This window comes from Mollisia scopiformis, assembly GCF_001500285.1.
Source record: "Mollisia scopiformis unplaced genomic scaffold LY89scaffold_3, whole genome shotgun sequence".
Taxonomy (NCBI): Eukaryota; Fungi; Ascomycota; class Leotiomycetes; order Helotiales; family Mollisiaceae; genus Mollisia; species Mollisia scopiformis.
Genome location: NW_017263583.1, coordinates 1,872,779 through 1,887,194, shown reverse-complemented (window position 1 = coordinate 1,887,194; position 14,416 = coordinate 1,872,779). Strand labels below are relative to the sequence as shown.

At 48.7% G+C, this 14,416-nt stretch overlaps 3 protein-coding genes across 3 annotated transcripts; 1 reads left to right on the top strand and 2 right to left on the bottom strand.

The window, feature by feature from the left end:
- Positions 1–1,851: 1,851 nt before the first annotated feature.
- LY89DRAFT_314076 (uncharacterized protein) lies at positions 1,852–2,720 on the bottom strand. The gene is made up of 3 exons (XM_018206659.1): positions 2,201–2,720; positions 2,048–2,156; positions 1,852–1,992 (listed from the first exon to the last, which is right to left on the bottom strand). The coding sequence occupies exons 1-3, from the start codon at positions 2,457–2,459 to the stop codon at positions 1,950–1,952; spliced, it is 411 nt and encodes a 136-aa protein (XP_018077271.1). The 5' UTR covers positions 2,460–2,720; the 3' UTR covers positions 1,852–1,949.
- A 1,647-nt stretch (positions 2,721–4,367) lies between these two features.
- On the bottom strand, positions 4,368–6,823 carry LY89DRAFT_313971 (uncharacterized protein). Its single transcript, XM_018206657.1, has 6 exons — positions 5,939–6,823; positions 5,567–5,885; positions 5,324–5,512; positions 4,936–5,279; positions 4,544–4,888; positions 4,368–4,487 (listed from the first exon to the last, which is right to left on the bottom strand). The coding sequence occupies exons 1-6, from the start codon at positions 6,341–6,343 to the stop codon at positions 4,482–4,484; spliced, it is 1,608 nt and encodes a 535-aa protein (XP_018077270.1). The 5' UTR covers positions 6,344–6,823; the 3' UTR covers positions 4,368–4,481.
- A 1,030-nt stretch (positions 6,824–7,853) lies between these two features.
- Positions 7,854–14,101, top strand: LY89DRAFT_313984 (uncharacterized protein). Its single transcript, XM_018206658.1, has 3 exons — positions 7,854–12,689; positions 12,736–13,821; positions 13,870–14,101. The coding sequence occupies exons 1-3, from the start codon at positions 8,094–8,096 to the stop codon at positions 13,984–13,986; spliced, it is 5,799 nt and encodes a 1,932-aa protein (XP_018077269.1). The 5' UTR covers positions 7,854–8,093; the 3' UTR covers positions 13,987–14,101.
- Positions 14,102–14,416: the final 315 nt, after the last annotated feature.

Sequence of the window (14,416 nt, the reverse complement as noted above, 5' to 3'; positions counted from 1 at the left end):
ATGTTCAACGAGGGATGGAACAATTATTTCTGTTGTAATTGAAACTGGACGGTACGGGGGTGCTGCAGAAGCTGTGTGTCGGAGAGACAGTGGGAGGGGAGTACTGTATGATTAAAACGAAGGTATGGAGTTGGAATGCGAATAGAGTTGGGAGAGGAGAGGTTGGAGTAAGGTGAGGTGAGTGAGTGAGTGGGTGAGAGAGGTGAGATCTTGGGTCGCCGGATTGAGTTTGATTGTTCCTTCCTTCCTCTCCTCGCTTTCTCTCCTTGCTGCTGGTGCTGGTGCTGGTGCTGGTCCGCGGCTGGTTCGCTGCACCGGAATTTTTGAGCGGCGGTGGAGTGTGTGGTGGTTGACCGGGGCGTGTTAGCCTTATTAGCGACCTGCGTAGGAGGGCAGTCTCTGCTGGTTTTCGCTGTCGGTTCTCCTCGTCCCCCTGAAAATGCCGCCTGGATTCAGTGGATTGTGTGGATGCCCGCTAAGATTGGAGATTAAATGGGGCACAGCGAGTCAGCAATTTGATTCGATGGATAAACCGTCTTCACCAGATTATGAAGACTTGTGCAACGAGTAATAAACCAGAAGCCGGGTTGGTTCCATGAATTGACTTCGCAATATGGGGTAAAAGAGGGCGGAAGCAGGAACACTTCTATGTGAGAAGAAGAGGAAGAGGAAGAGGAAACAATCAATTCTGCCGTCGATGTTCCCAGTCGATCCCAGTCATTATTACCTAGGTAGCCCGTCGCACTGCTATCGATGACCGAACATAAGCCCGCACATAACATCGCTGGCGTCATATCCGTCGACCGTCGACCGTCGACCACGTCAAGACTCATCATCATCCTTCTTTCAAGCATTTTCTTGGTTTTAGCTTATCGCTCACTCATCGCCAACCGCATTTCCCCTCAACGGTCCGGCCTTGGCTGCTCCAGTGTCAAGCAACCGATTCGTGAGGAGTTGCGGTTGCAGAAGAGGGTGTGTGCCATGGTGCGTCGTGGCTGGGAGTGGTTGAACTGGTGGCTGATCTTCTGCACGAGGATCAAGATCAAGGAAGCCGGGCGGCTTGAGAAGTGCGAGGGCTGGATGATGAGGGGTTCAATTCAGAGGGATACGGGGAAATATTTTGAGATGATTACTGAGACATCGACCTTCATTTTGAGCTGAATGTTCTTGAATGTCTCCAAGAAGCACTCGTGCCACAAATTGAAGATGATGAGGACTCAAATGTCCTAGCATGCATAGAATATTCAACAGGGCTTGCGAGCCTCACCAGAGTACCAAGCTATTCTTGGCGTGCATTGTACTCTCGGACCATGATCATTTTGAAGATGTGGAAGTTCCCGCAAGAGACATCATCGGACGTTTCGGATTGTAAGACACGGTAGAGTAGATAAGTGTGAGAGGGGAGAGAGCCGGGAGTTCAAAGTACTCTTGAAGCAATTGTTCATCCTCCAAAGTGCTGGAATATTTCCATTGGCATGGTTGCAAAATTTCAAGGAGATAATATGTGATCACATGATCTCTATATTTTAGTGTTCTCTTCTAGTCTAAGGACATAACGAGTTCTCAAGTCGGGTTACAAATATTCATATTAAGGTAAAGAATATGTCTAGAATTGGCAGCCCGGACATTAACCTGTGAAAAGTCGAGCGGAAAGAAGGGAGACTGAGGTTCACGTGATCTAAAACAACGGATGTCCTCGAAGTCTCTGATTCCGTTCGAAGCCTGTCGAACACCCCAAGAGATATGTAGCACATGCTATGACAAGGGTATCTCAAATATATATAGACATAATTCCACAATCCAAGTCCTCAAAGTCCTCACTCAGACCTCAGTCAGGACTCGACAATGATATTGTCCGCACAACGCCCTGCATCCTTTGGCACGTCTCCGCCTCCCTAGCTCTGAACAGCCTCATCTTGCCATCCAACCATTCCAATACCTTCCCGTACTTACTCTGTCGCTTCTTCAAGATGCTGAAGAATGCATTCATTGCTAGCCTGGTCCTCGTCAGCATCGGCCACAGCAGTGATTATCAGCCAATGCTTACCACTCCACCTGCATTTTGCTCAGTGCAAACTTATATCCCACGTTTTTCTTGTTCTTTCCTTTGCTCTTCATCAATACGAAAGCTAACTCAATCAAGTCGCGGATTGTTTCTGCCACGATTAGGACATGTTCAAATCTAGGGGTACAGACTTACTGAGAATTAACTGAGTTCCTGGTTGTTTCCCAGCTGGCAGGCATTTTGCATAAGTCCACATCTTGGTCGCTGATTCGATGAATGCCGAGTAGACATTTGAGAGAACAGTTTTCAGAGAGTTGAACGAGGTGTCGAGAAACATGGCATGGGCTTGGATTTTGAACGTGTCTGTGAAGAGGAGGTTAGCACCTGCCATCTTGAATCGAAATGACAACACTCGAGGAAGGCACGTGCAAACGTCAAAATCAATGAGTATCATGAAATTCTGTATTCACTTCACAACACATCCTAGTCTTCTTGTTTACTCAATTATCCGTACGATGACGGATCAATGATGCATCAAGCAAGAAACGGGCAATTCGGCCACAGGTGAGCAAAAGGACGCAACCCAGAACTCCACTACGTATTAAATATTATATCAAATGAAAGATAAAATAAAAAAACAACAAAAAACATACAACAGCAGGTATTCGCTGGTGGTCACCCACCCAACTACTAATCTGCCGATCTGAGGCTTGTGTATGGCAGAGCGGACGGGATGCCCAATTCTCCTCAGTCTATGGTCGTATGTGACAGCAAGGACTGGTATCCAGCCTTATAGTCCATCTGCCATCTTACTTTTAAGCCTTGCAATTCGACGAACGGAGTAAATTTCTTCCTCCACTCCGTTCGCTGAAATTTTCCGTGCCCGACTCACTTTCATCAGAACAGACGAGATGACGAATTCATGCAAACGGAATTGCTATTACGACTTCGCAATAGTCCCAAAAATAGACGAACAATTACAACACAAAAAGAAATCCATCGATAAGAAAAGCAAAAATTGCGATGCACTCACTCAACATCTTCCGATGAAACATCCTCCCTGGCGTCTTCGAAAACTCCACCGTCAGAGAGTCAACAATTGCTTTTTCACGTCAGCCATGACCCCACAAACCCGAGCTCAAACATACCTTTATTCTTCTTTCTATCGCGATCCCTGGTAATATCAAGAGTTTTAGTGTCGATGAAACTCCCACAGTATGGAAATCCACTCTGGTGTACCATTCTGGGTACCTTCTTGTTGTTGATAGTTACTTCGAAGTTTACAAGTGTTTTGTCGGGATTGACTCGTACGCCGTAGGATGGAAGACCGTCATGCATGGTTTGGAGGAAGCGTTTCGCGTGTGAACGATTTGTGGTGATGAGAAGGAAGTCGTCGATCAAGCGGAGTAACAAGGTGTTCTCGCTTTGGAGGAAGGAGAGATGTTTCGTTTCCAGGTCTGCATAGAAGTAATTACACAGCAGTGAGGATATGACCGATCCTTGAGGAATGCCTTCTTTCTGTCGATAAAACTTCTTGCCAATCTTCACCATATTGCGTTGAACATGTTCAGCTAACAGATCGAGAATTTCATCTTTGTTCTTGAATTGAGAAACAACATTCTCAATGAAAATGGTGTTCTTCTTGCCGATAGCTAGATCACTCTCAACATTCTCCTCAAAAGTTTCGATATCATCCAGAGGCTTCGCAAGAGCAGTCCATTTTGAGATTGGCCTCCCCTTTCCATCTTCTCTGAAGTTGTCGCTGGGCTTGATTTGAACATGTTTCGAGATCCGATACTCGGATTCTGAAGGCACAGAGGAAAGGAGTGCAACGACTGCAGCTTGCGGGATCGTATCGAATGCAGCTTGAACATCCACTTTTGAAAAGTAGAGACCGTCTGCGGTGGAAAGCTTAGCCTTGAAGTCTTTGAGTCTTTGGTAGAGGTCTCCTGTGGAAAACATTGTTGAGCCAAGTCGATCCGGGTTCAGAGACTAAAGGAATTAGCCGCGAGTACGTGTAAGATCATAAAGCATACCTTTTCGAGTGTCAACACGTTGTAAACTGGTGCAAGCACAGTATTGATGCTGCTTCCAAGCCGATTCTTCGTTCCAATCTCGAATTGCCTCCTTTTCAAGTTCATGATAGGTCGTACACCTGTCTCCTTGGGCACTAAGCGGACCTGGCTATACCCAAGAAGCCGTGACTCAAGTATCTTCAGTGCCTCATCTCGCTTGATCTCCTCGAACATTGTACATTTCAACGAGGTCAATGCTGGCTCTACAAGTTTTCGCCATACATCGTGTCGGAAATAAAACAGGCGAGAACCGTGGACATTCGATTCCGTGATATGGAAGTTAATTCGGATCAGGGGGATCAGCAACGAGTCGAACAAGTAGTACAGAAATTCACGAAAAATCTCCCATCGTTTCTTGGTGTCAGAATGCGCACCCGTTGCATTGATAGGTCCAAGCCATTCTATCTCTGAGATCTATTCATAAGTCAGCTAGTACTTCCAAATCCTAAATGAGAAGCCTCACCTTCAATCCTTGAGATACGTGGTGCACTGAGAAGCTTGCAAACCTTTGAAGCTCTACAAAAGTATTGATATGCTGATCTATGATCCTTCTGTTCTCTTTTGCGACGAGACCAGTTCCCCAGAAGTCTAAAGGCACCAGGTTACGAAGAACTGCTCGACAGAACGCAGAAACCATCGCAGTTGGTGTGGCATAGTCCATCATCGAAGGTTTCCGTGCAGGAATGATTGCTTGAGTATGCAATTTTGAGCCATTCGAGGTAAGTGACGTTTGTGTTCCGAGTTTCGTTGATCCATTTGTACATTGTGAGGTCTCCGAAGAGACATGTCTTGATGTTTGTCCAGGTATCTAGAAGAGTTAACAGAAGAACCACAGGAAATCGGTGCAGATCATACCGGGCAATAGTGATCAAGTAACATCTTATATGAACATCTATGGTGATTGATCTGTAGCTTACGTGCCAGACAAACTGCTGCTCCACGCAATCTCCTCGGGATCTTTGGCATTGGAATTCCTGGAAATCTGGTGATAATCTCCTCGTCTCGAAGAGTGTAGTCCTTGAAAGGCTGCATGGCCTGCCACAAATCGATCTCATTTACGAAAACATTATGAAGCCCGAATTGTCGTGGGAACATGTACATCAAGACTTGTACAGTACTGCGCTCGTGCGCGGCACCTTGAGCTTCTTCGTCCCTGTTCCTGAGCAGCTTTGCTTTTAGCGGCCATCGGTTGAGCAAATCTACCATGTCAGTCGAGTCGCGCCACGATTTATCAAGTACTCACGATTGTGCTTGAATCCAAAGTGAACTTCACCTTGGACATTTGTCGATGCTCGAGCATACATCATACGACTTCGGACAAAGTTGATGCTAGAAGGAGCTCTGGCTTCGTGTTTGTCATCTGCGTTCTTTTTTGCCATTGACCTCGCGTGTGGTCTTTGGCCAATCATTTGGATTTCACTCAAGGGCTGACCTGGATGACTTTAGAAAGGTGAGTCTTCTTGAGACATGGGAGGTAACGACTTACCACTGAGTTGGTAGTATGACCCGTGAGCGTTCTCAACAGGTACAAAGATGCCACAATCCAGTATCAAATCAATCATCATCTTCTCTCCTTGCCTTCCAAATAGCGCCAGAAATTGGGGCCATGGCCAAGCTTTCATGGATGTCACGTGGACATTGGGGTAAGTCGAAACGATTCCAGGAATTGCTGATGTTGCATGCTCTTCTCGATTCATATGGCGCGCAGTGGCATCTTTCTGAAAGCCCTGACACAGTAGATGTTGAACTCTTCCATTGAACTTTTGAGTCTTGGAAAACATCAACCAAATGCTAAAGTCGATGATCTAGGATACTATCAATTTGTGCTACCCAATCTCTTCAGCATATTATTACATACCTCTGATTGTGAGTAAACTCCTGCAGTACTCAAGTTTGCAAATGAAGTTGACTCGTCAGGCTTCTGAGAGAATGTTGTCCATTGCCGCCACCTTTCATCTTGAGAAAAATCGCCATTTTGATATACTCCTACCAAAGTGCGGTCCAAGAAGCGAGAGATGTTCTGATCGGTCTCCTTATCCTCTGGCTTGCGTCCAAGAGAGAGAATCTTTCTTCTGCGTATCTTGGAAGCTAATGGGAGTCGTGCAAGCAGGTACTCGCGTAACGAGGTGACTTCAGGATAATATTGATGGAGCAAAGCGTGCTTGACGATCGGATCATTGCCATTGAAGCCACCAGCAACCTTCTGACGCTTCTCCCCTTCATCAGCATGCCCAGTTCGCTTTCTTTTCCTCTTTCCGGCCATGTCAACTGCCTCTGCTCCAATCCCTTCTGCAGTCAACCAGCCCAAGATCTGGAGGCTCACTCGAAAGGATCCGCTTGTGATTTGCTATATGCAGGGCGCACTGAATCATATACCATCCAAGTCAACATGTAACGCAGCCCTGAGAGTCCGATTGCGGGACAGGAGCAAGAAACGTCTGATATCCCGATTCAGAAATGACCTCTTCTTGGTCACAAGTCCAGACGAATGCGGAGGAGGAACGAATGGGGTTGAGACAACGTTGAACTCCCACTGTGCGCCCAACTTCTCCACGAAGTTCTGCACAATCTCCGACTTTGACTTCTGCCACATCCCTTTATCGACCACGAGATGCAACAAACGAATTGAACGAATATGATGGGGACAACGAATACTGGCGGGGAAAAGAGGCTCCTATTCGATCATGAGCTGCTGCACCACTTTGAGGTCGCGCAGGAAGCAATTCCTATTCGATGGTCATTGGTAGCAAACGCGAACCGCAGCCAATAGGTTGTCGAAGAAACGCGTTGTGCGGGTAGATGCTGATGCGCGCTTCCACTGGCTCTCGGGCTCTCTTTTCTTTCTACAGTAGAAGCTAGAAGCCAGCCAGAAGCCAGGAATCCCAGGTCGTGGGGGGTTTTGGGGGAAGATTGCAGCGAATCGAATTGACGAGGGGAACGAGAGTGGGAGGGAGAATCAGTGGAGTGGAGTGGAGTAAGCTCAGGGAGTGAGATCAAGGTAAAACAGAACAGATAAAATCGGGTACGATTGGGCTACCGCCTCCGCCAACAAAAATACCTACAGTGTTCAATGTCAGGCCGGGAAGGGAGGATTCATTCAATAGATTGAGGAGGAATCCAACAAGGAACAGCACCAGAATAGGGAAAAAGGATCCCTTTGACATGAATCCGAATAATATCTGTCCATCGCCCTTGCGTCTATGTTTATCTCCTGGCCTTTCTATTATTGGGCAGAATGGGGGGATGAATCGCTATTCTGGCATCCTCGCGCTTGAGCAGCAAATGAAAAGATGACTCTGCTGAAGATTGGGCGGTGCAATGATGCTTGATTTAGCCGACCGAGAGAGTCTGGTTCTGGTTCTGGCTGGGTCGCAGAGCGAACGAACCAGCAGATAGGTGGAGATTTACCTTCAACCACCAAACCTGAACGACCAACCGACCACCAGCGACCACACCTTAAGTCGTCAGGACAATTGAATGTCCCTCTCCGCAATAATATACCGCACGAGACGACACGACGCACCCTCACCATCACCTTCACCTTCTCCGCGAGACTGATCCCATCTGCCCCCTGAAGCACATCTCGCCGCCTTCCCTCCTCTCGTCCTATCGATCGGCCTCCCGCAGCGAAACGTTTGGAAAACTGAAGTTCGCCCTCAACCAACTGCCCTGGATTGTCTGTACTGTACTGCACCGCACTACACACCACACCCCAAGCAAGGACCACGTCGAATCCTCAAACGCTGGACAGCGAATCACGCTGCGCAGCCACTCAGCTTTGCCCACGACCTCATACACTTGCATGGATCACTGAACGATCGTCTTTTGCATTGTCCAGCCCGGCGCTGCGGTGTGCTTGCCGTCAGTCAATCTTCTGCGGTGTCGTCGTGCTGCGTTGACCTACCTGCTCGCTCGTTCTTGCCCTGGTGCTCGTGCCCCAACCCGACCGTCTTGTCCTTTGTGCGATAGGTAGGTAGCGTAAGGAAAGAAAGCCTGATCGATGTTCAGGCACGATGGATGGCGGTATCAACGCAGACCAGAACTTCTACTCTAGGCGCCCAAACTCCTCCTCCCCCGAACATCAACAGCCTCATCGATACGAACCTCCCCCTCTACCCGATTTCGAAGCTCGCACCCCCCAATTGCCACCCAAGCTACCCTTCCTCACGAGCCAAAACCTGCAAGCGATAGAACGGAACACAAATGGATATGCAGGAGCAGGAGCATTGAGTAATGGAGGAGAGCACGATCCGGACGACTTCTACCGAGATTATCGTGGTGTTCAGCAAGCTTCACACAACTATTCAGACAACTCGGCATCAGGCATGGCGGCCACAGCATCGGAGTCACGACCTCTGCAGTCTTCATTACGGTCGAATGGAAACGGAACCACCCCCAAGCATCCATCACTGGCACAAGCCAGAAATCAACTGAAGCCGTCGTCATATCGATCTGCCTCCTCACCTTTAGAAGACCGACCCGGACTCAACAATGCAAAATCGACGCCCGCTCTCAATGGGTACTCACGGCAGCCTAGTGTCAGTGTCAAAGCGATCTCGAAGCAGTTTGAGAAGAACACGGAATCGTCAACGTCTGTTGCCCGAAAGCCTTCACCCAGAATTAACACCAGTGCAACAGCTCCGGCATATCTGCGAGATCGAGGAGGATACCAGGCTCGAAATGCGAATACTCCTACACCAAGTACATCACGAGCAGGAACGGCAACCCGGGAAGCAGGGAAACAGAAGTCACCAGTATCAACCAGACCTACTCAACGTACTCGATTTGCAGCCGAGGATCAACACTCAAATAACACTCTTTCTGGGACTGCACGGATATCAAGGCCTCGGAATGGCGCTTCGGGCATCAATCCTCAAGCTTCGAAGTCTATGAGCAACCTTTCTCCTACCTCTCCAACCTCTCCTCAGACACAAACAAGTCGACCTCTGTTTGGCGAAGTCGTACCTAATGAACAGGGAATATCAAGTATAGGTTATGGCATCCCTCACGCCGCAACTCGCAGGACATCTGACTCCAGCTTACACCCTAGCTGGCAGCAACATTCGCGAAGTAAATCCAACGACATCTCACCTACATCTCCCGACGCATGGTATAAGGGAGAAACAGATTTGGACCATGTTGACCCCAACAAGCCCCGACCTCGCTCTCATAATCGTAATCACAGCGACTTCCCAGACTCGAAAGTTAATACGATGAATGGTGTCACTCCATCGTTTCAGACTTCAAACCCGCCCGCTTCTGTGCAAGCTCCCACTCGATTACCAGGACCATCAAAAAGACAGAGCACCTCTTCCACGTCGTCGATACCGTCAACACGGTCTAATTCGCCCTTTACGTCGAACCGGATCACAAACTCTAAGCTGCGCAAGCCTGAGCAACGACCGTGGAGTCCGGCAGCCCGTGCGAACACGCCCACGTCCCGCGCAAAGACCCCGACAACTCGTCACTCTCCTCGAGGGAAGGGTCGGGATCCAGAGAAATCAACATCAAACAATGCCAGTCTCAAGGCTTATATTTCCGCCCCTCCACCGAAGACATCCCCACCTCTGCGAAGCTCACGGCCCCGACAGCCCGTATCATCCGCAACTACTGCAACTCCGCGACAGAAGGCTGTTGATAGGTCTGGCTCTCCACAACACGTCAGGACTGGCATGAAAGTTACTCGAAATAATGGGGAGGGCTTCACAGCACGGGAGCGGGAGCGCAAGATATCGGATGTACCTCTCACGGCTGTCGACTTTGCTGCTCGGAGGCAATTGATACAGAGGGCTTACACGAAGTCAATCCACGAGAGCGAGCAAAAGGAGATCCGCGCAGCCAATCTGCGACGATTGAGTGAGAGACAGGCGAGAGCTTCATTAGCAGCCCAGGAGAGTGAAAAGGCCTCGCACAATGTTGAAAAGGATGAAGAACCTGTTTTGGCAGAAGCACAGCCAATACTCGAGGCACCGGCTGAGACGAAGCCTTCACCAAAACCTCTACAGATTTCTACATCATTCCCAAGGCCCGAGGTCCCACCTGCGACAGCACACAGAGCTGAAATTGATCAAGACTCTCCCACATTGGGGATGCCGGGAAGCTTTGTTGAGGATGAGGAGCCTGCGTCCGCCATCTCGTGCGCAACAGGAATTACGGAATTTGACAATGAGCCGCAGACGGAAGCCCCGAGGTTGAGTCTGTTACCATCACGGCCTGATGGTTTCTCTGGTCACATTTCATATACTGAGGATTTGATGAGTCCGGAGCAGGCATATTTCGGTATGCAAAACATGAGTTCCCCCGATAACGAATCGATACGAATCATGCTAGATGGAACACCCGTGGAAGAGCATCAACCTGAATCAACACCTACGAACGATGTTTTTGCACGAGATCCATCACCTCCAGGTGCATATCAGCAGTCTCCAGAAGTTGCAGAGGAGCTACCCATATTTGCCTCGACCGTTACCACCGCAAGTCCCAAGCAAACTACACCTGTACATTCTAGGCCTCAGTCCCCGCTAGGTTCTTGTGACGAGCAAATCAGCAACGACGAGAGTCCGATTTTACCCAACGAAACTGTACTTCCACAGCATGTTGAGCATGATGTACAAATCCATGTCGCACCCGAAATATCATTTCCCGACGAAGTCAACTACGTGGAACCTCAAGAGCATGCAACCAGGCTTGAGCTTCCGACGTTACGCACTGCTCTAGCTCCTTCTGTCATGATAAACAGATTAAGTCAAGAATTTCTCAACACCCCTGTGACCGATATTGATTATGAAAGTTCGGATGGGCTTGCACAGATTAGCGGTGGTGAGGGCGACTTGTATGACAGAGAATACATGGACCGTCCTCGAGACGACGAAGACTCGGGTCGAAATTTCCGCTCAAGTCATCAATCTGCTTGGACAGATTACTCTGTGGGCACAAATGATGAATATTCAGAACGAGAGGGGTATTCTCGTCCCGTCACAACTTACGAGACTGAGGATAAGCCAGTCCCGCCGCCAAAAGAGCTGTCCTCGGTGGTTCCACCCAAACCAGAAGGCTACAGCCCATTGCCGTCTCCTCGATTCCCTCCACAATCATCACAGCTCTCAATTCGGCATCAACTTCCCCCTCTGACTACTGGGGAAGGTCTCGGCCTCGGTTTCTCTGACTCGTCTCATGACTTCGGCAGCTCAACATCAATTCCTCTATGGCCAGAGTACTCTCCGCCTCCAGTTCCACTTGCAGATGATGCATCACCAGCGCCTCCAAGTAGGACACCTCCTCCACCGACTACCACATCGAGTATGCGCCCAGCATCAAGCTTGTACCAGTCCAGCCAGAACGACAATGGTAGATACACAGAGTCGAGAAGAGCGAGCGATGATTTGTACTCTCCCAGAGCTTCTTTATCAACACCTAGATCTAGTACACAGATATCGTTTGATGATGCAACAATCGAATCATCTTCGAAATCTACAGCTGTGCCAGAGCCAAGTTTGGAAACTGAAGAGGAGAAGAAGGCTGCCGAGAAGACGAGGAAGCGTTTATATCAACGGAAGATGGTCATCAAAGAGTTGATTGAGACAGAGTCAGTGTACTTGAAAGATATGAATGTCGTCGAGGAGATCTACAAAGGGACAGCAGAGGCATGCCCCAAGCTTGATCATTCCGATGTCAAGACTATCTTCCGAAATACAGCTGACATCATCGCCTTTTCAGCCAAGTTCTTGGACGAGCTCAAATCCGCTGCGTCGAGCATCTATTCTCCTCGTTCACGTGCCAGACAAAGCAAAGCCGTAGCTCCTTCTGGATCGTCAACCTCACCCACTGTCTCTGACAGGTTCTCAATTGCTGCAACTTTGACAGACGAGTCGGACGATGAGAAAGACCGGAAAACTTTCATTGGTGCCACCTTCAGCAAGCATTTGAAGAAGATGCAAGCAATCTACACGGATTATCTCAAGCATAGCGAAATCGCCAGCTCCCGCCTTGCGACATTACAGCAAGATGCCGCAGTTCAAGTCTGGTTGAGTGAGTGCAATCTTGTTGCTAAGGATCTGACAAAGGCCTGGGATCTTGATGCACTTCTGGTGAAGCCTGTACAACGTATCACTCGATATCAGCTACTTCTCAAGGAACTCGCCGAGAGCACACCTGAAGATCATCCGGACTATGAAGCCTTGAAGTCTGCTCGAGAAGAGCTTCTTATTCTACTGCAGGGTATCGACGAAATGAAGAAACGACTCCACGTGGTCAGCCAGATCGTAGGCCGGAAACGCAAGGAGTCAGACGTACGCACTAACCTTGCAAAGGCCTTTGGTCGACGAGCTGAAAAGCTTCAATCGAATGCAAATCGACCTCCAGAAGATGAGGCCTACCAAGCATTGCACAATACCTTTGGTGTTGAGTTCCTGCGCCTACAAGTTGTCCTTCGCGATGTTGAAGATTACGCCCGGCACCAGAAGGAGTATGTTGCAAAGACTTTGCAATATTTCTCTTCCATGGAATTGATCATGCGGATGAGTGCAAGCAAATATCCAGAAATTGAGAGCAAATGGGTTCGCTTCAACCTCTCAATGCGGGATATGGGAACCATTGCCATTGACGATCATGTAAGAATCTCACTCCTAACGACTCAATGACACTGACCCGTAATAGATTGGTGCGATACAACGAGAAGTGGTTGAGCCGCTGGAGAAGGTCATTCAAATGTACAATAAGCCCGGCGATGCAATGCAGAAGCGGAACAAACGCCGTCTCGATTATGAGAAGTCACTCAGCTACAAGTCGCAAGGAAAGAAGATTGACGAAAAATTGGCAGCCCAGGTCGCACAGTATGAGGCTCTCAACGAGACGCTCAAGATTGAGTTGCCGAAGCTGTCGGCTCTGACCAAAAGCCTTGGTAGACTCTGTCAGATTCGTCTCCTTTTCTTGAAGACTGAATGGTATGGAATTTGGCAGAAAAAGTTGAGTGGAGTTCTCGAAGCCAGCCAAATCCCGAAAGACAACAACGACATTCTCGAGATGTTTCACAGGGACTTCAAATACACAGAAGTCAAGTTGAAGGAACTAGGAATCAACAATGGCTCGTTCGGTAATGGTGGTGTTACCAGAGGCTCACAGTCGACGCAAGACGATGAATCGCGAAGAGCTCGGCCCTCCAATCTCTCCAATCGATCTCGTGGACTATCCATCAACAGCGACAAGTCCCCGAGTCTTCCAACTCCGGAGTTTGCCAAGCGTAACAGTGGTCAATTCTCCTTTTCTCCTCTCATGTCGAATGGTCCAGGTCTTCCTCAGTTCGCGTACCAAAACATGCCTTACTCGAATGGTCACTCTCGAGCGGGTTCTGGGTCTCCTGCGACTCCTGATACTGCTTCCAGTTCACGGCCTCATCATGGAACCATGGTAAGGCCAGGTACATCCCGCAGTCACACTTCGGATACTGGAATGGCCAGAGGCAACAGTGATTACAATACCCCTCATCGACGGGAGTCCGGCTCGACATACAACTCTCACTGGGAACCGCCAAGTTCTAGACCATATTCCGGATTGTTCCATTCTGCTATGCCGATGCCAGATGGTCCTGAGGAGAGTCAACGATCTTCGAGAGCTTCCTCTCGTGACCGAAACATCTCTGGGGGGTACAATGTCTTGTATCTTGCTGCTAGTTTGTTCGAGTTCAACATCAGTGCCACAAAATCTGAGGCAGGCTACCCGTACCTGACATATCAAGCTGGTGAAGTAAGTCTACCCCCTTGTCGTCCCATTTACATACTAACAATGTCCCAGATATTTGATGTCATTGGTGAAAAGGGCGAGCTCTGGCTGGCAAAGAACCAAGACGACCCTTCTGACGAGGTTGGATGGATCTGGTCGAAACACTTTGCACGCCTGGCTGCCGACTAAAAGTTCCATGTGCTCTTTTGTAATAATGGCGTTTCGAAAAACGGATCTGAGTTTCGAAAGGCGGAGTTTGTAATAGGGTAGATCATCGGATGATAATCTAGTATGGTTGATACAGCACATGGAAGGGAAGACGGAAGATAAGGCGTTTTGTGGAGTTCAGTTCTGGTTTTCTGATTTTCGTCTTGCACTTCAGCGGTCAGGCGCTTTGAAGGCAGCTTGATGAGCGATCTCAACTACGCCATTTCGAGGTTTCGTTTGTTTTGTGTTCGATTCTGTTCGATTCTCGGCATTTACTGTCTGTGTACCACATTCGGAGGAGGGCATGACGGTATGAATGGTTGTATTTACAGAGACGATGGGATGACGGCTCTTTCTCAGCAGGAAAAAGGAAGGGGATGATATGTTCAAGGTGGTAACGATTCCACCCATG

Excerpts from the sequence above, each read along its gene's own strand:
- LY89DRAFT_314076 (XM_018206659.1), bottom strand. The coding sequence starts at position 2,459 with ATGATACTCATTGATTTTGACGTTTGCACGTGCCTTCCTCGAGTGTTG. Across the intron at positions 2,157-2,200 it reads AGGAACTCAGTTAATTCTCA|AAACAATCCGCGACTTGATT; the intron begins GTAAGTCTGTAC and ends TAATCGTGGCAG. Across the intron at positions 1,993-2,047 it reads AGCAAAATGCAGGTGGAGTG|CAATGAATGCATTCTTCAGC; the intron begins GTAAGCATTGGC and ends GGACCAGGCTAG.
- LY89DRAFT_313971 (XM_018206657.1), bottom strand. The coding sequence starts at position 6,343 with ATGGCCGGAAAGAGGAAAAGAAAGCGAACTGGGCATGCTGATGAAGGG. Across the intron at positions 5,513-5,566 it reads GTCATACTACCAACTCAGTG|GTCAGCCCTTGAGTGAAATC; the intron begins GTAAGTCGTTAC and ends AAAGTCATCCAG. Across the intron at positions 4,889-4,935 it reads TACTTGATCACTATTGCCCG|ATACCTGGACAAACATCAAG; the intron begins GTATGATCTGCA and ends TAACTCTTCTAG.
- LY89DRAFT_313984 (XM_018206658.1), top strand. The coding sequence starts at position 8,094 with ATGGATGGCGGTATCAACGCAGACCAGAACTTCTACTCTAGGCGCCCA. Across the intron at positions 12,690-12,735 it reads CCATTGCCATTGACGATCAT|ATTGGTGCGATACAACGAGA; the intron begins GTAAGAATCTCA and ends GACCCGTAATAG. Across the intron at positions 13,822-13,869 it reads TGACATATCAAGCTGGTGAA|ATATTTGATGTCATTGGTGA; the intron begins GTAAGTCTACCC and ends ACAATGTCCCAG.